Source organism: Notolabrus celidotus, chromosome 19 (genome assembly GCF_009762535.1).
Source record: "Notolabrus celidotus isolate fNotCel1 chromosome 19, fNotCel1.pri, whole genome shotgun sequence".
NCBI lineage: Eukaryota > Metazoa > Chordata > Actinopteri > Labriformes > Labridae > Notolabrus > Notolabrus celidotus.
Window position 1 is genome coordinate 26138498 of NC_048290.1, and position 22994 is coordinate 26161491.

The 22994-nt window shown below is 40.6% G+C and overlaps 1 protein-coding gene across 2 annotated transcripts in view; it reads right to left on the reverse strand.

The window, feature by feature from the left end:
* The window catches only part of LOC117831552 (breakpoint cluster region protein-like), a 117791-nt gene that overhangs the window by 41497 nt on the left and 53300 nt on the right, over positions 1-22994 (reverse strand). For both annotated transcript variants that reach the window (XM_034710291.1, XM_034710292.1), the window contains exon 3: positions 8425-8609. In XM_034710291.1, coding sequence (XP_034566182.1) covers positions 8425-8609 — 185 coding nt within the window. The remainder of the gene's footprint in view (positions 1-8424; positions 8610-22994) is intronic.

The window sequence follows — 22994 nt, forward strand, 5'->3', positions numbered from 1 at the left end:
TCCCTGGCTGCCTCCGTGTTCCCCTCAGCCCAGTCAGAGCTCACTGAGCTGTGCGGACATGAAAGAAAACAGAGAGACAGACAGATTCCTCGGGCTGTCTTGTTTAACCGTGAACTCTGAAATAACTCAAACAGGCAGAGTCTCCCACGGGAGTAAGGTTGGCGTATAAATACGTGTCTGTGAGAGAATGCAAAGCACACACTCATACACCCATACACACACACACACACACACACACACATACACACTGAAAAAGCCCAGGTTGGGATGTAGAAGCATCCGGTCCCTGAGGCTATGAGAGAAAAGAGTAAGAGAGTGACAAAGAGAGAAGATGAGAAGAAGGGATGGAGAGCCAGAGCAGATTCAGACTAATTAGTAGAGAGGAAAAATAGATGGGAAAGAGGGCAAATTTTCTGACATGATGAAGAGAAAATGTAGGAGTACATATATATATGTATTTGAAACATTACAAAAGAGAGAGAGACTGTATGAATAGTAGAACAAGGAAGACATGATCAAAACTGAACTCCACACTGTACCATGTAGAAAAGAATGATATGGAGCAGAGGGAGAGAGAGGGCGGGAAAAGGCAGGCAGAAATGGTTTCTCTTCCTCCTTAGCTAGGAGTGATGTAAGGAAACACAAAGAACCATCAGATAAGGAAAAGATGAACATGAATAGATATAAGAGGGGGGAGAAGAAAGAGGATGGTAGAGTTATGAGATGGAGAAGAAGTGACTTAAAGAAGAGAAAAAGTGATAAAATACAAAGTGAAAAACAAAACAAAAAATAACAGAGAACAAATAAAGAAGTTTACTAGACAGTCAATATAGACGACATTTGAATTTCCCCTCTAAGGAATTTCTGGGATCCACTGTGTGAACAAAGCCATACAGTTCCTGGATCAAGACACATCCTTATCATTTATTTTTAATTGGAACACAGTCTGTACCTTTCATCCGTATTCTATGCATTACTTTTGGTACTAATGAGATGCATACCATCTCTCGGGCTTACAGTGATATCTGAGGGCAGACAACAACGCCAGCTTCCCTCTATGTATTTATGTTGTTAAACTTCCGGGTCAAAGCCCAGCATGCAAACCGTGGAGCATGTGTAGAATGCCTAGGCCAGTTTGGGTCCGATTTGGGTGTACACATGCAAGAAAAATAGATCCCCAACCACATTATCCAGGTTTGTCAGTCCAAGAAATTCAATTTAGTTAACACGTATTTTAAAGGTGACATATCACACTTTTTTCATCAATATATATTGGTCTAAGAGGTCCCCAAAACATGTCTTTAAAGTTTATGCTCAAAGAAACCACTTTGAAATCAGATTTTGGCATGCCTGAAAATCCCTCTTCTTCAGTCCTCCTCAGAACACTCTGTTTTCTCTCTGACCACGCCCCCTCAGGAAGTGGATGTGCCTCGGCTCTCCAGCACGTTGATCTAATGTTTACATGTTAGCTGAATATACACGGCTGCTCAGAGATCACGTTACTTCAACCCTCTGAATCTGATCCAGAATCTGATCCTGATGGAGAGGCGCCTGTAGCAGGACCTTTCTGAAGGATTGGTCACAGATTTAGTGTTTCTTGTTGTTTTATTTGTCAGTATGTCGACGTGTGTCTTGGTACACAGCTACGAACATGTAGCTATGTGGCTTTGCTAACTAGCGCTAGCACTTATCCATGATAAATAAAAATCATCCACTAGATCTTCAAATCTGCAGACGTGGGGAGTAAAACCGACCTCTACCAGAAAGGCAGCGGGACCTTTTCTGAAGGATTGGTCACAGATTCTGTGTTTCTTGTTGTTTTATTTATCAGTATGTAGACGTGTGTCTTGGTACACAGCTACAGCTACGACATGTAGCTATGTAGCTATGCTAACTAGCGCTAGCACTTATCCATGATAAATAAAAATCATCCACTAGATCTTCAAATCTGCAGACGTGGGGAGTAAAACCGACCTTTGTGTTTATTAAGACAGCCTACAACTAGCATGCCTCCCTCCTAAGCTCCTTGTTAACACATGTGTGCAGGTAATGAAAAACGGAGGGGGGATTCAGTATTATTTTATACAGTCTATGGGCTGAACAAGCTCCGAGCTCTGACTCCGTGACAGACCGGATATTGTTGTTACGTAACAAAAACACGGAAGTCTGAAACGGCTCGTTTCACACACATTTACAGAAAGGTGGAGAAATCAAAACAGGGGCAGAATGGATTTTTTTCATTCTCGGGGGGTTTGTAGACATGCCAGGGAAACATATTTCAGGTAGAGAACCATTAAAAAGTCAATTTTGCATGATATGTCACCTTTAACCTCTGATAACTAACGAAAAAGAAGCTTTTCAAAAAAAGAGGCCTAGAACACAAAAAAGTCAAATAATAACCACATATCACCACAGCATACTGATGTGAGAAACATTTGTACCATGTGTATTTATTCTTTAATGTTTGACTGCAGCCCCATTCAAATGAATGGGAATGACGGAGTTGTTGACCTATTCTGCAGCCAGCCACCAGGGGGCAGATGCTTTGGTGGAAGCTTCACTTTCAGCCGAGCGAGCTGCACCCCTGAAGTGGCCTGGCTTATCGTCATGCCCTTCTTCTAACCAAAGTGCACATTTAACCTGCCGATAAAATGTTACATTTCCCCTGGTCAGTACAGTCCTCAGCAGAACAGCTTCTTGTGTTGATCTGAAGCAGACACTCATGGTTATTAAAAGTTCAATGACTCCTGTGTTAGTGTTTGTTACAACTTCTCTCACTGATCCTCCTCCACTCTGCTAACCTGGTATACAACCCTGCTGGAGTCCATATTTGTCAACAGAGCAGTCAGTTGTGATTTCACATCTCCTCTTTTTAACATCAAATAATACAGGGTATGTGCTGGAATCCTGAGGTTAATTTCAATACCTTTTTTAAAAGACATTTTTTCAAAAACCTTTCCAAAAATTTTTGAGACCACATCTTTAACAATTGTAGTTTGCAATTTAACAGAAATGGGGTAAGCTGAGAAGGAATAAAGCTTGAAAGAATAAACTAAACTAAAGGCAGGTTTATTGACATTCCCAAATCATGATCCAAATTTCGGACATGTGCCTGAGATTGTGTGATTTGCTTTCCATCAGCTTCTCTGTGTCCATCAGCTCTCTGAACTTTTCTTTGTACTGTAGTCACAGTACAGTAACTCAAGTAAAGGATCTATGTTTTTCCCCTAACCATAGCACAACTACTATGACAGTAAAGTGACGGTAATCTGAAACTACAGTATATTAATAATCCACTGAGACATCACATCGCTTTAGGTATCTCGGTGAATTGACTGTCCTTTTGTTACGTACATATCACAATCAGCGGGTTTTAGTGAAAAGGACAGAACACAGTGGGTTAAATGTGTTTAATCTCCTCTTTTGCAGACTAAAAGCGTCATAAGCAACATTGCACGGCTCAGATCTTCTCTCTCCTCCCCTGCTGCAGAAACCCTCATCCACGCCTTCATAACCTCCAGACTGGACTATTGCAACAGCATTCTTTACGGCCTCCCCTCCACCGACCTCAAAAAACTTCAATATGTCCAAAATTCAGCTGCCCGTTTACTCACCCACTCCCGCTCCAGAGCCCACATCACACCCATCCTTCAGCACCTCCACTGGCTCCCCATTCAGCACCGAATCCACTTCAAGATCCTACTCATCACCTACAAAGCCCTCAATAACCTCGCCCCCTCTTACCTGACCGACCTCCTCAAACGCCACTCCCCACCTCGCCGCCTCAGATCATCAGATGCCAACCTCCTGTCCCCTATCACCAATTCCAAGCACCGCACCTTGGGGGACAGAGCCCTTGCCATCACTGCCCTCACTCTCTGGAACTCTCTCCCTCCACACATCCGTAACTCTGACTCTCTTCTCTCTTTCAAAAACCACCTCAAGACCTACCTGTTCCAAAAAGCATACCACACATGACCTCTCCCCCCGCCCCACCTCTGTCCCTGTTTTGTTTGTTTTTATTTATGTGTTTTATTTTCTTTTATTTACCTAATTTAAAGCGACTTTGAGTACTAAGAAAAGCACTATATAAATTCTATGAATTATTATTATTATTATTATTATTATAAGAGATGAGTTTGAATGGCTATGAGTGGCTCAGATGCACATGAGTGAAAACAAGTCGGAGCTGAACAGACCTATGAGTGGTGCACAGGGTCATTTGTGAGTAGGAGTAAAGTTTGGACTGGACTTTGTGCCATTCATGTTTTCATTAGTCAGTTAACACACATGGTGTCTTTGTGTAAATGTTTCACCCAACAGAAATATTATCTGACGATTACTTGGATTTCTTCTGAGGATTTTATTCTGAATTAGTCTCATCATGTAGTTAAATGGGGCTGCAGTGGGTAGCGCTGTTGCCTCACAGCTAAAAGGTTCCTGGTTCGAATCCCAGGCCGGGCGGGTGCCTTTCTGTGTGGAGTTTGCATGTTCTCCCCGTGCATGCGTGGGTTCTCTCCGGGTACTCCGGCTTCCTCCCACAATCCAAAAACATGCTCAGGTTGATTGATCACTCTAAATTGCCCGTAGGTGTGAGTGTGTGCATGAATGGTTGTCTGTCTCTCTGTGTTAGCCCTGTGATAGGTTGGCGACCAGTCCAGGGTGTACCCTGCCTTCCGCCCGAAGCCAGCTGGGATAGGCTCCATCCCCCTGTGACCCCCAACGGGATAAGCGGTCAAGATAATGGATGGATGTAGTTAAATGCAAATGTAGGTATTCTATGTCATGATTTTCAAACTAGATGTCCAAAAGAAAGCAGAAAATGCAAAAATATAGGAAGCTAGACATTGACAACTTTAGCAACTCAGCACTTCCTTTATGTTTTAAATGTAGTTTGAAGAACAAAAGTATAATGGGTCGTCCTTTTAAGTTTATCTCCTCTCCTCATCGACTGTTTTTCCCCGTCTTCAATTGTTGATGCGTCCACTGTATATTTTCTCTCTCTCTTCATTCTCTCTCTTTGTGTCTGTTTCTCATGTGAAGGATGAAGGAAATGATTCTGACAGACATGTATTATGCATGACACAGCGCTGTCTAGGATCTGTGCTGACTACAATAATATCAGTTTCCCTCCAAAAAGCCTTAATTGAGCATTATATTCAAACTCAGACAAAAAGTTAGTACGCTATCAGATTTAGAGTGCAGATTAAAAAGTCCTGAAGATAAATAAGTAATGTAACTATGAATTATGATGCTCTCAGACGGATAACACTTCTTTAAAGTAGCTTTAAATCTGTCCGTCTCCTCTGAATTACAGAGGTTAGCCTCAGGCAGAAATGGAGCCCCGCAAAGTTCCTAAAATTCATGAAAAATGAATGAATCCTTGCTGGGCTACAAGTATCAGCATGAGCTTTATGACTTTACTATCATAAGATATGTCTTCTGCTTGAGTAACATAAGAAACACGAGGGTTTATTAGCAGCACCAAGAACATTCGATAAAAATCACCAGGAGGAAACCTCAGAAATTCAGCCACATGTTAATGAATGAACAGAGAGAAGGCAGAGCCGTAAAGTGTTTATTCATCTTTTCAGAGCCCAGACGGCTCCCCGAGGATGTACCCACATCTCCAGACATATCATCTTTTATTCATCGCCATGGCAACTAATGAGACCATCTCTGGGTTCATACTAAAAGGGGTGTCTCGCTGCATTTTTTAAGTAATCAAAGAACTCAAAATAAGACACATTCTCACAGCTTGGGGTAGATTTTGGTTTTGTGTTCACATTTTTTTTGTGTGTGAAAAAGTCAATAAAAGTTAATATTTCAACACTTTCAACACTGAAACGTACACTCTTCAGCTCACACAAAACCATAACTGTAGCACTAACTTACATGATTTAGCTATTCTGAATTACTTCAGGTTTTATATGCACTTGTGGGATATACACAAGGGTCAATATAAACAGTGTTTATTTGATAAGTCTGCAGATGTTACTCAGGAGACGTAGAAGCCGAGCAGTAGTGACTGTAATATCATTATTCTGTGTCTTTTTCTCCCGCTTTCCCACGCTTCCATACCCGAAATAAAAGACATTAAAACACTCAGAACCATGTCGAAGAGGAGAGATGTCCCTTTTCAGTTTTCATCTCATGCTCTGCCAACTCTTGTTTTCTATCTGCTTTATAATAGAGGAATGACTCCATCCAGAGTTTCAAGAGAAATGTATTCAGATTATTTACATTATGTGTCAGCTAGACATGATCAATGTTGACAGAGCTGCAGTCTGCAGGGATTTTCTGTCTTATGATCCTTTAAGTGTTGCATCACACCATGACTTTAATTGCATGAAAACAAGCTGTGCATTCATTACAGTTGTGATAAATTGTAGCAAAGGAAATGTCATGCTTTCAAAGTCTTCTTTGAAAACATAGTTCTTTCTCTTGGTTTTGGCCTTGCAGCTGAAGGTAAACAGAGTTTTGGATCACTGGAAACATCAGTTTATTAAAATGCTCATTCACCACTATGTAAGTCAGATTTTTTCTCCTGCACAAAAAATAAAAAGTCTGCAGAAAGTCAAAGCAAGCTAATGTGTGATCGCAGCAAGCAACATTCTGCAACATTCTGCAACATTAACTAGTGAGTAGGTGTAGGCATAGCATCGGTCATGTTGAGCTGAGGATTGCTGCTCTTTCCTGCTTGCTGTAGTTGAATACACTGTTTCCTACTTTTGTGTTTGTACTGTGGAGACATTGTAACTCAGCAACAAACCAGCTTATGCAGTTTCTTGCTGTTACTGTGCACTAAGATTAAATAAATGAAACATATTTAGTCAGTATTTCAGTAAAATTGTTGAATCACGACAGCACAGTCCTCTTACTATAGCTGTTTTCCCATAAGTGACCCCCCCTTTGCAGTGCAGGGCACAGCCAGATTATGACAGAAAAAGAGACGCTTTTATAATTAAATCAGTGGTATTTCTGATGGTGATGACTCATCATAGTGACATCATAATACCATCAGCTCCCACTGAGCCAATCAGAGCTCGCCCAGGCTCTGACTCATCAATTAGAGTGGAGGCAGACTGGGATGATTTTAAAGGGAGGGCTGTCCAAGGGCAAATGACGGACAATGGTACCTCCAGTTTCTAAGGCAGTTATTGGAGGCATGTTTGTTGGTCTTGTTTTTGGGATGCATCATTTATTTATTATGCTGCCTCTGCTGAACAAAAAAATACACACCCACAGCTTTGGGTTTGCTCAGCAACTCTGCCTCTTAACACAAGGGTTTACTCAGCAAATCTCATCCACAATAAAAGTCTCAGTCTGCACTGGGAGAAGAAAACGAGTGTGTGTGTGTGTGTGTGTGTGCGTGTGTGTGTGTGTGTGTGTGTGTGTGTGTGTGCGTGTGTGTGTGCAAAGTAAATAAAAAGACATTGGTTGGTGCAGCCTAAACAGCAGACATCATGATATGTGTGTGCATGTGTTTTAATTAAATCAGCGAGAGTTCCGAGCTCACAGGTCAAAGGTCAGATTGAGTCGAGGGGCTCATCATTTATTGGCAGATTCAAGCCATCAATCAGATTAACAGTCGCTCTCTCTCTAGCTCAGACAGTGAGCGAGAGCACTGAGGGGGCGGAGTAACTGATATAGCTTCATGACCACTGATGCGATGACTCCCTCCAAGGGCAAAGTAGAGAAAGGGGCAGAATTAGCCTATTTATTACCCACAATACCTTTCTGTCAGAAAGAACACACGGCTGTAGCATGTTTGTCTTCTCACTGAAAATTAATTGTCACAAAAACAGGATCAGGAAATAAATTCTGAACGTAGATCCCATATTTTTTAACGTCTGCTGACACTGACGTTGTGTGTGTGTGGATGTGTGCGTGTATGTATGTGTGTATCCTCTCCATGGTAACCCTTTGAAGAGCACCAGACGTCATAGATCACTGCTTTTCTCCCCACACCCAAGTAAAAGCCAAGGAGGGAGTAAGAGGATGAAGGCAGCGATGGGGGCGATAAGTAATTCTGCCTAATACCCCGGGATGAGAAAAAAGCCGGGCTCTTTAAGGGGATGAGTTTCTTCCTGGGATCACTGCTCAAAGGGTTATGGGGCAAGTGATATCGTCCCTTATCAATCCTCTCAAGTGGCAGATTTGATTTCAAATCAATTGACAGGTTTCTGATGGTGCAAGATTGCTTAAGAATAGATTAGCTCACATCTTGCATGGTATTAGGGTCCAAGTGTGGAGCAATTGGCACTTATATTGGTAACTGTGATTGTCGGGTATTACATTGATAAGTTATAAGACTTGTAATCAATAGTAATAACAAAAAACAATATTCTGAAGCTTTGATTAGAATCTGGTTGTGATTCGCTGCATTAAAAGAGTAGGGAGATGGCATGGTAGCACACTGACCGACTTAGAGGACTCCAACGATCCGGAGGAGAGGGTGTCCCTGCTGCTACGGCTCTTGGAGCTGAGGTGCGGCGAAGATGATGGTGAGTCATCTATGTACGGTAGGATGTCGTGGTGCCTCCGTTGCTCCTCTGCACGGTCTGCATCGTAACCATAAGAGGGAGGGGTACTGGTGTAGTGACCATCTGTGATAAGAAAGAACAAAACCATTGGTTAGTTAAATTTATATCACTCTCTTAAAGCTTTAAGAGACAGCTTGAGGTTGAAAGTACAGGTGCCTGCACAAAAACTGCAGTTCATCAAGGATCCGCTTGAGGCTGGTTCCGGAAGTACCAGAAACCACATACACACCAATTCAAAAAAGCTGATCTTTACAGCAGAAATAAACATGTTTACAGCCTGGTACAGAAGACGAGTGTAGTCTGGATAGATCATTACTCGATGTGCTCTCAATGTATGGGGGTGAATCTTTTTGTAACGCGGCAATTTCGAAGATATTGATATTGAGTCTTCCAATGAGAGGCACAGCTGATTTGATTGACAGGCGGGAACACTGTAGCTGTTGGCTAGGAGGCTCAAAGCCCGCCTCTTTACGTCACAATCACTCGACAGCAGCAATATGGCTGCCGCCGATGATTGGCCTCAAAACAGCGCTTCAGAAACAGATGGGTGACGTCATGGATACTACGTCCATGTTTTATACAGTCTATGGATTTGAGGTGTAGTCCAGTTGATCAAGGAATAGTTTCAGCCTCTAATTTTCAGAACTTAAAATGTCTAGATATATGGTCTAAACTGGTCTTATCTAGGCCAAAAACTAAAAGTTGCTTACAGGCTCATATTAGATGTTCTTATTGATCGTTTTGTTGTTTTTAGCTCACATAGAGGCATCAATATTACTTTCAGTCTGTTTCATAACCAGATAAAAACTTTGAAAAGGAGCTTTGAATATGGTATCAGCTTATGGCAAAAATGGCCCATTAGCACACTGCTAAGCTAGCAAAAAGTCCACACTGTGTATTCATTATTTGAATTGAAAACTAATAAAAACACAGAAATATACACAAAAGATATCTAGTTTCATGTTAAGAATCTTTGTTTTCCTGAGAAAACTTGTGCAGACACAAGAAGTCAGGAGGGGCTGCAAGCTAAGCCACTGCTTCTCTAATATTAGATTAGCTTATCGCTGTATTCAGTGTATTAAGCCAGGCAATAAAACAATGATAGCATTCAAATCAAATAAAACAGGATTAGTATTATAGCCTACAGCTATTATATAAAACAATTTAAAACAATAAGTTTATGTTTTTATGGTAAAAGTATATTGGAACATGTCTAGCTAACCGTGTAGCTTTCTGCATGAAGAGTAGATTTATTTAGCGACAGATTTCTAACGCCATAATTTGTCATTTTTTGCAAAGTACAGCTTGAATCTAACTCTAATCTATTCATGTTACCTGTGTCTTTAATATGCACACTGTGAGATTCATGTCTAACATTAGCTGGCCTCATGCTCACAGAGGGTTGTCATGTGTACTGCAGAGTTAATTTCCAACACTAATTAATGCAAGTATCAGAAAGTAGGGCACACAAAATGAGTTCCCTCTTGCATCCATGCTCATGCATTCATACAAAAACATAAAGCTGGGAGAGAAGGCACTTCAAAAAAAAAAAAGCCAAATAAAAAGTGGGTCAAGGTTCAAATAATTTGAAGATAGAGTTCTGCGGCATCTCCGGGGAAATTTTCAGCCACCCCCCCCCCCACTGCACTTCTTCTTCTATGGTGGGCAATATTGCTTTTCCTGACACAAAAGAACACCTCAGCTGGAACAAAGTGAGTATGATTTCTGTGTGCTGCCCTTTACAATGAGAGATGAGAGGGATGGAAAGAAAAAACTAAAAGGTCACAAACTATGACTGTGATGACTTGTTTAACAGCCTCATAAATGGATGCATTAAATTTAGTTTGTTGAGGTTTTAACATTTTCCAAACATGTTTCGGTGCATCAAAACTGTTACAAATTCCCGTGGGAAGAGAGTACAGTCAGCAGTTCGGGGAATATGTGTGTGTAACAGCTGAGGGGAAGACATCATGCATCTCTGAGAGCCACTGAAGACCTTTTGCTCATCTCCTCCCACTCTTGCATTCAACAGAGCCGCACTTCTTCTCCGTGCTGACTCAGACCAATAACATGCCGCACAAACACACTACAGTCCACACCAATTACAAACATGTACTTAGCTGCTTTCTTTGTGCCTCTGTTGCATCTACAGTCTCTCTTTCTTTCATCGTGTTTTAGGATTTCTTGGCTTACACAAGCACATACATGGACATACGCTCTTAAAGAAACAGAGAACGTGGTGAGAAACAAGGAGAGGAAGGGGTGGATAGAAACAATGCCAGAGTGTCCAGGGCCCGTCTGACCTTCAGCCCACCCACGGCTCGCTCCTTGTACTCGCTGCAGGCTGTGGGTGGGTGCTGCCCACTGTGCCTGCTTGGATCAACGGCACCCTGCCAGCCCGGCAACATAGAGGCTGTGTGTGTGTAAGAGCGTGTGTGTGTGTGTGTGTTTGCACGTGTATATTTATGTGCAAACAGTTTCCGTCAACAATGCCAAAACTCACAAGAAACCAACTGAAAAGCATGCTACACATTTTGTATTCATTTATAGCATTACTATAAGCCACTGCTTATATCTTTTATGTTCTGCACATATGCTGTATACACTCCTACTTAACACATTGTATTGTTGTTTACCTTCCTTCATCATCTTCTTCAGGCTTGTCATTGTTTACTACTTTTCTATAAGACACTGGATTAATATTATTTCAACATAGTACAACAGGAGATCAGATTTTCTTGCATTAACGTTTTGACCTGCAGCTGAACTCACTGAAACTGATGGAAACCACTGACTGTGTAGAACTCAGTGCGGTTCAGGATGCAGGTGTTGTTGATCATGGTGCTGTGCCTCTCCTTTAACATGAAATAACTAATATTCTGAGCAATGCTTCACTGAGAAACAAATTAGTACAACTATGATTGCAGTAGCTAGTAGTGTATCTATTCACTGCCCAATTCAATTAACACCATTTCAATTACAGAAAGTTAAAGGACTTGTTACTTTATGTTCATTAACAACTACATAAGATTAATCATCTGACTCAGCTGGGATGGTTATGACAACATCATAACTGATTTTAAAGTTTAACTGATATCCCACCTAGGGTTGCAAAATTCAGGGAATTTTCAAAGTTGGAAACTTTCCATGGGAATATACAGGAATAAACCAGGAATTTACTAAACTGAAGGTTGGCTCTTAATAGGGAACTTAAATATAGTTGGTGAAATATATATTTTAGCATAATCCTGACTAAAACAACCAGATTTCATGCAAGTACAGTTGAATATCTATGCTATTCCTCAATCACATGCACATAGCACACTGCTTACTACAGGGCTATTGAGACCACGCCCCCTACATGCACTGTGCATTCCTCCATCACATGCACACATGATTTCTAGAATCCTGCAGAGGCTAAGCTTGAGAAGCTTAAGGGAAGATGCTTTTTTATTTGCATGTTGAATGTGATTTTTTGGAGGGAGAGTGGCTCTTTTCATTTAACATGTTTGAATGGGACTTTGTTGGGATTGCATTTTTGTTAATTTTTGAATGGGTTGAGTCTGGGGGATGAGTAATATTTAACTCAACATTCATGTTTTTGTTCTTCAATGAAAGAATTGATTGTTGAATAAAATATTTAACACTTGATAAAGTTCTACTTACAAATACATCTGTTTTAATTGTATTATTTTGGATGGATGTCTGCTTATAACAAAACAAATATTTATGCTTGGATATGATACCTTTCCATTAAATTACCCTCAATTCACAGTTAATTCCCATAATTCCCATGGAAAGTTTCCAATTTGGAAAAAAATCCAAAATTCCCTAGCTTAACTTCCCATGGAAATTTACTGGAAACTTTTTCCACCACTTTGAAACCCTAGTCCCATCTGGTACCTAGGAGGAGGGTTTATGGCCTATAATGCAGCCAGTCAATTAGGGGGAGCTCCAAATGTTTTGGCTTCTATTTTGCGTAGCTGTCATGTCATTCATCTTTCTATATAGTCTGATGTAAACATAATGAGCCAATTTTGTAGTGCTCATGGATTGGACTCGAGCAATAGATAATACTGATACTAATACTAATACACAAGTAAACTGTTGTGTAAATAAATGTTGCTGGGTGTGTTGCATGTAACCCTAAATTTTTCACAACTAAAAACTTGAAGAGACAATGCTAACTTTGAAGACTGATGTATGGCTTGTGAAAAGAAAAGAAAAGAAAAGAAAAGGTGTCAATATGAAAAACACTAAGTGGGAAATGATGCCATCCTGGAATGTTTTTCTTCCCTTTCAGTTTCCCAGACACACCTTTATGTATTCAGGCCAGAAAGCATAGCATCCCATGCTCACTTTTTAACGCCCTAACACCTTTCTTTGGAAAAAAAGGTTATCCCTAGAAACACACTGAAGCTGTGTGTGCATGTGTGTGTGTGTAATGTCTTTAGTGCCCACACAGCCCTGAGGCCAAAAATATTGAGCTTCCAAACATCCATTTTTAGTCCGTAACCAGCTCTTGGTTAAAAGGGGGAACAGCCACACACATAAACCACAATCATGAATAATAATAACAAACTGCAGATAAAATGAGGAAAGCCAAATGAACCACCAAAGCTCTGAATAAACAGTGTCTTCTGGGAAATGTAAGTCTCTATGGTACAAAAGCAAACAGAAGCTACAAGGTAAATAGCTCCAATTTATCTGTTTTAACAAACTGAAGAAGAGAATCCTGAAGTTTTCTTATCTTGTTGCCTTATATAGTGATAACAATGTGTGAATGCATGACCAGCAGTTTCCAAAGAACTGACTAAGCTTTACAAGTCGGTTAATGGGTCACTATGGCCCGTGGTCATCAAACACCAGGCTTCAGTCTCCCCACGTCTGACCTCATCTGGGCCCAGACGCCGCAACAAACACCACCTCGAGTCACTTTCTCTCCATCTGTCCCTCACGCTCTTTGTTCAACTGCATATATCTATCTCCTTCTTTCTTTGTCTTTACGGGCTGTCCGTCCTTTCTCTCTTTCCTTGTGAACAGATCGCCTGTGTTCCCGCTGAAATGTGGCCTCCACAGCTGGCCTCTTCATCCTCATGCTGCTCACAGATCAGCATCTTCCTCTTCCTGCTCTGAGCTGCCTCACATTCCTCTCTGAGCTTGTTTTCCACATGATCCCCCTCAGGAAAAGAATGAGCAGCAAATCTGACATAAAAAAGGCAACACGTGTCTATATAGAAGGGAAAACACACACAAACACACAAGCACACATTTAGATAAAGAGAGATTTGTCTTATACCATCCTCCAAAAAAACAGCCCACCTATTGATTTGGTCCTGAAGCTATTGGCAAAATAACACATCCAAAGTCTGCCTGGAACCACAGATATAAAACACACACACACACACACACATTGCTGTAAAATGTTTACATGGAAACAGTGTTTGGGAGGGGAACAGGTCTTTTTTCCTGCTGCAGGTGGAAAACTACAATCACACTGGGAATACCTCTTGCTCTGCTCTCATGGCAACACATGGGTCTTTCCAAAACAATGTAGCAGGCAGGGCAGGGGTATCAGGGTATCAGGGTATCAGGGTGTCCTGTGACACAGGTCTGTTGATGGGACATCCTATATAATAGAAGACTTGGGCTTCATATGTTGCACATAGAAGCTTTTGTAACTGTTAACATTCATGTCTTCATAATGACCTTACATCTGTTAAAGCAATACGCCCCTGTTTGCTGTTTTTGATCCATAGTCCCATAATGGGGACTTTTGGAGGCTGTTACACTTTGAAATAATGGATTATGCATCTGTTACTGTGTTTGTGTGCAGTTCTAAAAGGATCTGAGGGGACTACAGCTTGGTATTAAACCTTGATATATTTTGGTCCAGATCAACACGAGCCTAGAATACTTACACTTTTTTTGCATCTATTTACATTAATAATTTGATTTGGTTGTGTTTCATGAGATAATTTTTTATATTTAAGACAATGTTTTATTGATTTAACACTCATGTACAGTGGGTTTTTTTTGGACAAAATGTATCATTTAAAATCTTCAGCTTTTTCTTTTAAAGGCACAGTACAACATCTCGTAACCAAGAAAGCAGTTAGCTTAGCTTAGCTTGGCATGACAACTGGTAAATGGATGGAAACAGCTAGCCTGGCTGTAAAATCTAGTCACCTCCAACTCTAAAGCCACCGTAGAATAAATAGCAATACACCAACTTGACATTTTTTGGCCCCTATTTTTTGTAATGGTTAAAAGTGCAGGACTAAGTGTAATTCCATTCTTAATGCTAAGCTAAACCTATCATTAGCTGGCTGTATGGCTTTCAAATACTGTATTTCCTCAGAATTATGTAAGAAATGTTTTTGTAAGAAAAATATTTTATTTCTCTGTGAAAAGTATTGAAACATTTTTCTTGTGTCGTAACTATTAACCAAAGCGACTTATCTACTAGTGCTTGGAAATTTCAATCCTGACTCATTGACTAGTCTAAAGGTAAGGAAAAACTGAGCACCATTTATTTCACATGGGTAAATACCATAGACTGTATAAAATGTGGAAGTAGAATCTGTGATGTCACTCATTTGTTTCTGAAGAGCTGTTTGAGGCAAATCGTCAGCTGCAGCCAGATTGCTGCTGTTGAGCTATTGTGACATAAAGAGGCGGGCTTTGAGCCTCCTAGCCAACAGCTACAGTGTTCCCACCTGTCAATCAAGTCAGCTGTGCCTCTCATTGGGAGACTTGTAATCTCAATATCTTCAAAATTGCCGCTTCAGAAAAAAATTCACCCCCAGTACAGTGTGAGCCAATCTAGAAATGAGCTATCCAGACTACACTTGTTTTTTGTACCAGGCTGTAAACATGTTTATTTCTGCTGTAAAGATCGGCTTTTTTGTATTGGTGTGTATGTGGTTTCCTGTACTCTGAAGCCAGCCTCAAGCAGATCCTCAATGAACTGCAGTTTTTAGCACTTCCGCATTGGACTCATATTTTTAGATTGGATGTTGCTGCTTGGTAAATACAGATCACAGAGCCTGTTGGTAAACCATGTCAAATTGGTTTAGTGTGGCTAACTCTAGCAGAGCTAGCACCACCAGTTTGGTCCTCCTTGCAGTTTGACATCAACTGTGCTGATCCCACACTGCTCCAGTAAAATGTTTATATGACACAGACTACATACAAGTTTATCTCCATTTTCCAGAACAATATACTGCCAAACCGCACCTCACCAGGTAGTAGAGCATTGCAGCATTTTACACAAATAAAAAGAAAACCACACAGGGATATGAGATAAAGAGAGCTTATCACTTTCATTCAATCTACTTCTTTCGAGCTAACTTTCAGCCCTCGCTTTGTTTACAATAGCTTTATAGTTGGAATGATATGTCCTCTTAAGAAGCAATTCAACACACTGATTTTATTCCTTTTTCGATTCTTGCTACTCTTTCTCATGTAACTTTTCTTTGACTACCTCTCAAAGGTTTCAAAAGATAAAGGCCTGACTCATTCTCAAAATACAAGGTGTTTCAAACTTGAGACGTCACCAACTGGGGAAATATTCATTGCCTCAACACCTGCAATGTTCTGTGTAGTGCTGCAGGGAAGCAGAGGTGAAAGTATAAAAACCATGGGGGGAAATAAGCCTCTGTTCAGATGGACACTATGGTGAAAGTAAAATAATAGGAAAGACAAAGAAAAAGAAAAAAAGGAGAGCAGACAAGGACAAAGCGACAGTCTGGGAGCTATGAAACCACAGAGAGAGAGAGAGGGAGCGACTCTCAAAGGAGGCATAAGATATCCTCGATAGTGAGAACTGCCTCTCCATCCCCCATCATGCTTTTCACTCAGCTCGGCCGTCATAAATCTGCCCTGCATTTATTGGACTCTGGGAGGAGTCATACTAACACTGCCAATATAACCCCACGTCTGCCTCTTTTTCTCTCTCTCTGACACACACACACACGCGCACACACACACTATCACAAATCCATTCACACACTTACCTTACAGCCCCACCCGACCCCACCCAGACCCAGAGGATGCTACTGTTACGCTACAACACTCAAAGCCCTCTCTCCCTCTCTCTTAATCCAGCCAATGTAATCAGAGATCAAATGGTGTGTTTTAATGGCTTCCTCCCATTCCTTCCGTTAAATCTGATTCACATACAGCATGCTAGTGGGCCACAGTGGATTTAAGAGGTCGGGTCTGGAAAGTGGTGATAAATAAAAGGGGCCTCTGCTTCTGAATAACACTTCATGATTTCACCTCAAACGTGGCGTCAAATACAACCCCAGTACTGTACTGTAAACTATGATGAAAAGGAAAGATGAGGGCATCCCTTCCCTTGAGTTCCTCCTTCCGCCAAATATCCAATTTAAAGACAAAGTGACACAGAAAAGAGGGGGCGGGTGGATGTGTTGAAAGGGAAAGCTGTGGAAATTAAAGTGAAACCCCGGCTACAGAATCGCCGGGGGGGACAGACACGCCATCAAATGAACTTCTCCAGTAATCCTCCCGCGACTGCACAGGCACTTGACAGCCGTTAATTTGATAAATGTCGTTATCTTGTCATTAAAGGGCAGACTTGGTGCTGTGAATTAAATGTATGCATTTGTTTTTAAAGTGCTCCATGTCTGCATTTAAAGCATGACAATGTAAAGGCGCTTCTTTCATCTGCTCAAAAAATTGGACAGACGGGGGACAGTTTGGAGTGAAATTGTTTTTCAATTTGGATCATAGGTGGCGTTTCATCACACACGCAGAAATAATTCAGTGGAACAAGATTGGAGAGCAAAATGACCGTCCCAAGATAAAGATGAATCCTTGAGGCTGAGAAATACACGGCCGCCTTTGATTCCATTTAACAAGCAGAGTGTGCATTAGCTCCACTGAGGCAATGTGTCCCCTGATGTGTGTTTTCAAGTATTTTATACATATTGTTTAGTATTTCTATCGCTCCTTGATGATGAGAACCACACATTGTCTATATAAAGGCAGCACCTCTGCTCATCTTTTTCAATTGAAGCCAATTTATTACCAATCAAAGCTGCCTGACTTCTATCTGACGGAGAACTCCTCATTTCCGCTTCCTGGTGTTATAAAAATTGACTCGAGTCAAGAAATGACAATAAACCAATTTGTTTCCTGGAGGTAATCTCTTTGCCTCTGTGTTGATAATCTCTGTGGAAACAACCCAGCAGCAACAGCCGGTTTCAGTTATAAAGCCGGGAAGATCGCCAAGTCAGTGACGCTGCCCCTTTAAATTGAAACAGCGCCCCCTGCAGTGATGTAATCATCTCTTTGTCTCAGGATGGAGGGATCAGAGGCACACAGGATGAAAGACAAAAGGCTACATAGGAAGAAGGAAGGTTTGATATCATACCACTGAAGGAGGAATGATAGATTTCTCATATTCTTAATATCTTGTGTGATTTGTGTTACTGAGCTCCTCAAATGTGAGGAGAAATCCAAACACATTTTCTTTGTTACTTCACGTGATGAATCTCTGCTACTGAGAGAGAAACAATGTCAGGTTTGACAGCTTGATAGATGAGTCAGTTCCACCTGAAGCATTGCCTGTGGCTGCTTGATTTGCTGCCTGCTGTGATCTAAAAGAACAACTCCTTCAGAATTAAAATCTACTGCAGACAGGCTTTCCGATGATACTAACAGGTTTCAACTGTCTCTACTGATCCACTTTATTTGGCATGTTTTGTCTGAGGGTTATGAGCAATTTGTCTAAAGGTGGTACAAAAGTCAGATAAAGGAAACGTAAATACATTTTGAATTAAAGACACTCGCAGGGAAGGATTTTGCACATCGAAGTCGGTGAAAGTAATTGAGTGTAGAACTGCACATGGGGAAAAAGTTGTAAAGCCTTCAGGGAGCTGCACGCGTTGACACAAGTATTTGATTTGTCTAAAGTGATGTCATTTGTATGTTGGCTAACAAGGCTAACCAATCTGCAACCACCAAAGTTAACTTCATCAGGGGAAATAGGTGGCATATTCAGACAACTGCATTAATAGCAAGCATGCTGCAAATACACAAATGATGCAAATCCAGTAATGAGCAAAAACAGAAAACACATGCAAAAGAAACACGCTGCAAATGGAGATGTGACAAAAGAAGTGCTGCAAGGCCCTTTTGGGTCCTCAGAGAAATTAACAAATGTGCATTGTTGGTGAATTTGAACTACATTTCTCCTAATGAAGTTTGTTAGGGTGGTGCAGACTGGTTAGCCTTGTTGGCCCCCATACAACTGAGATACTTGGCTAAAGTGTAAGACTACAGAAGCATATTGCATTCACTTGAGAGAAAAAACGTCCTCCGTGATTCTGAATTCAATAATTATAACTGAATAACAAGAAACATTCTTCTGAATAAATAAATATCTGTGCTGTTTTGCTGAATTAACAAGATACTGATACCTCAGGAGGCAAACATGCCCTGGTTGTTTGGTTGAATCCAGTTCTTTTGGTTTGGGTTTCATTGGAAAATACTCATTTCTTTCAGTAACATAGATGCTGTTATTAGTTTGTGGGCTTTGGGCAGGCACATTAGAGCTTTGCATCACTTCAGACGTAAAGCCCACTCTGATCCACCTGAAGTTGCAGTTTTTCTCAGGATCAGCTGAGCTGATGCGGCATGCTTCATGTAGCTAAGATGATGCATCTGAAATGCATTCAGGCTGACTATGTGGTGACTTTAGAGACAATTAGGCTGCTGCTGACAATACTGGATACCCATGGAGAGCGACTGAGGCTCCATATCCTGTTTGTTCAGAAAAACAAGCAGATTTGTATCTTTTCATTAAAACTTCTTTTATAATTATCTTGTTATGTGAGAAAATCAGAGGATAGTTTATTTTTCTCAGAATGCACTACACTTACATAGAGAGAGATAGATAGATACTTCACATGAAAAATAAATAATCAATACATAAATCAGTTGTTGGAGGAAAAATCAAGCCAACTTTACCAGACATCTGCAGTCAGCTGCTTCTCTGCTTGAAGCTAGCTGCAAAACTTAAGTTAGCTACTGCTGGCCAACACACCAACTGATTCAGTGTGGCGGTGTTACAGCACTGCTTTACATAAAAGACGGGGCATTCTGCAGAATTAGACTTTCTGTTATCCCATGAAATAGTGCAAGTCATTTTTTATTTTCTGCAGCTTCTTCTTGAAGTTTATCTTCAGAGGAGGATAAAAAAAAAGTCAACTACAGATAAACCTGAAGGAACGCATTTTAAGGAGCACAATTAGTTCAAATAATTTAAAACTACTTAAAAAGTTCAGCTTCATAAGAAAGGTTTACATTCTCTTATTAACATTTAACAGATTATTTTAACCCTCCTGTTATGTTGCGGGTCAAATTGACCCATTTTAAAGTTCAAAAACAAAAATAAAAATGTTAAAAGTAATTTTCACTATGACACCTCCTGCTTGGCTTAATTAGCTTGAACAACATATATAATAAAAATGGTTCATTTCACACATTTGCAACCCCCTCTGCATGTTAACATTACATAGATACTGTTTGTGGGTCAATTTGACCCGGCAGTCAAAGTGGAGGCTAAAAGGGGTCAGAAGTGTCAATTAATCAATGTTCCTTTGCAACTGTGTTACATATTTCACCCCAATCCTTTTTCAATGTACATAAAAAAAAAGAATGAGTTATCCTCATTGAACCATGATCTGAGCAAAATAAAGAATACCAATGTACTAAATATTGATTTAAATGGTTAGTAATGGAGTTAATAATGAGATTAAAAAAATGTAAATTGGGATTTTTTGGGGTTCTGACACTTTTTTTTTAAAGTTATAATTTTGGCTTTTTCGTCTCTATTGGATAGGACTGCTGAAGAGAGACAGGAAATGTAGGGAGTAGAGAGTGGGGGAAGACATGCAGTAAATGGTCGACCAGCCGGGAGTCGAACCGGTGACCTCTGCAATGAGGACTATAGCCTCTTTATGTGAGACGCTTAGACCGCTTGGCCACAAGCACCATTACAAAACTAATTGAAGTCCAACACCTAGCCTAAATTTCAAGAATTTATTCAATTTGTAATGGAATTCAGAGAAATATGGGAACGTTTTGATAGTATGGATAGTTTCAGTTGAGTTTTGAATTCAATGAGACTCATTATTTTACATTTACAGGAGTATGCTGCCAAAAGGGGACATTGCGTCAAAATATGGGAAAGCAGACCAAAGCAGAAACAAAAAAGACTTGATGAAAAGTTAGACAAATGAAAACAGACAACAGGAAGATGACAAAAGTTGGCAGATATACACTGAGGAGAAATGACCCAGACACAAAAATAAACATAATTACAGAAGAGAAGGAGACATGGACACAAAGACTATTACAGTCATGCAGACTGACGTGAATGAAAACCAGGCAGTTGTCGGATCTTGTGTGTTGTGTCAACTTCCTTCCACACGCTGTGTGTTTTACATTCTTCGCTCCCTCTCTGTTTCAGTCTACATCTTTTGTACTTTTTTCTCTCTCTCTGTCCTGACTCTGCCTCCTTTGATCACACCAGACTTTCAAGCAGATCGCTCTCCTGTCTCAGTGGACACACACTCGACACAGACAGACACACACTCCCTGCTCTACTACCATCATCCTGCCAGACAAACCTTTGATTCCACAAGCGTCTGTCGTGTCTTCTTCGTCAACTGCTAAAGTCATTAGGAAAAAGACTCATTACCCAGACCCCCGAAGCATTATGGGGGAAATAAGCGTTCAAATTGCTGCAAAATCACACAGAGACTGTGATTAATAATACAGCATGCTAAATTACCAGCTCCGCTTTGAAACATGGACGACGCTCATTAGACTTAGGCTTTCAATGGAGCAAGATGGTAATGTGTGATGAGAAATAGAAGATGCTTAGCTTTTGGGTTAAGTCAGCAAATGATAGACTGTGGTCTTTTTTTGTGGAGGAGTGATAATGGGTGTAAAGTGGTGTTTGTGATACGTGCATTGTTTTTCTCAGTACATCCAGAGATATTGAAATAACAACACATCCCTACTTTGTCACTTGGTTTCATTCATAAAACACAACACAAGATCCTTATTTCTTTCTGCAGCATTTCTTTGCCCTTAGTTGTGTCCCTTCCTCTCGTTTCCTGTCCATGCTGGCCTCTGTGGGAGCCAGTCTGCGATCTCACAGCGGTGGTAAATCTCGAGGGCAGACCCGGGCCCTCTGACACTCTCTTTAATGCATCATGAGCACCGCAGCCATGGCGTGTGTTTCTGTGTGGGCGGAGAGCAGCTTCATTAATTTATCTACACTGGAGCTGGCACTTGGATCTCCATGGCTATCTGCAAAACACTCTGCTGCCCCCGTAAGTAATGTGTGGGTTTTAAATGCTCTAATGTTCTTGGTAAAAATAGAAGGACTATGACTGAGAGTCTTTGCATCATCTTGCACAAGACGAGGTAAAAATCTAAATAAAACTTTTGTACCATTTGAATTTAATGTCACTGAGAAAAAGAACAGTATGAGGAAGGCTTTTAAGTTATATGTTGCAATGTATTCCAAAAACACAGCTTTCAATTGACCGTACTTTAGTGGCATATTCATACTCCACTGATGTGTAGTTATGTTGTCTGACACATATCTGAAAGAAAACCACTCTGAATGGAATTTAAGTTAAAGTAGGCCGATGGCAAAACCTCCAACACAAGCATGCGATGCCTACAAGCTAAATATTTGTAGTTTATTTTGTAGTTTTTAGAGTAATTTGATCAGGCATAACCATATTTTAAGTCAGGTATTGATGTTGGTTTCACTGTTCATACACTATAACAACATTTGCCTTTTAGCAATTTCTTGTAAATTATCTTGATGCAACATAAAGGTTATATTTGCAACAAACCAGTACCAACATATTCAGTCTTACTGAGCTGCTAGCATTGTGCTGAGCACAGAGCAGAACACGAAGAACATGTCCCAGAGAATAGTGCTAAAGACTAACAGGCTTTCTGATGGAAGAGTAAAGCACTGACATTTTTCCAAAGAGAGCGTACACTTACACAGAGAAGGGCACTCTGGTTGGAGTTTGTTAGAATTAGCTTAAATACTTGGTAGAGCTAACCCCCGTCTGCAGCGGCTGCTGTCTCAGCAAAAGGGCCAAACTGACTGGCATCCCCTGTGGCTAATACACCTATCATTGACAAATACCTCTTACAACCCCAGTTCAAAAAACTGAGCTAACTAGTACTATAACTAGGGACAAACATTACAAATTAACTTAAGCAATAAAGACAAAAGTAGCATCAGTTTACTTGCTTCATATTGCTACAAAAACAAAGTTAAAAAATAATGATGGATGAACATGGAAAGAGACAGGACAGGATTTATAGCTATGTAAGAATTGAGAGTCGACAGATTTGCTAGCAGCTCAATAAGACTGTTGA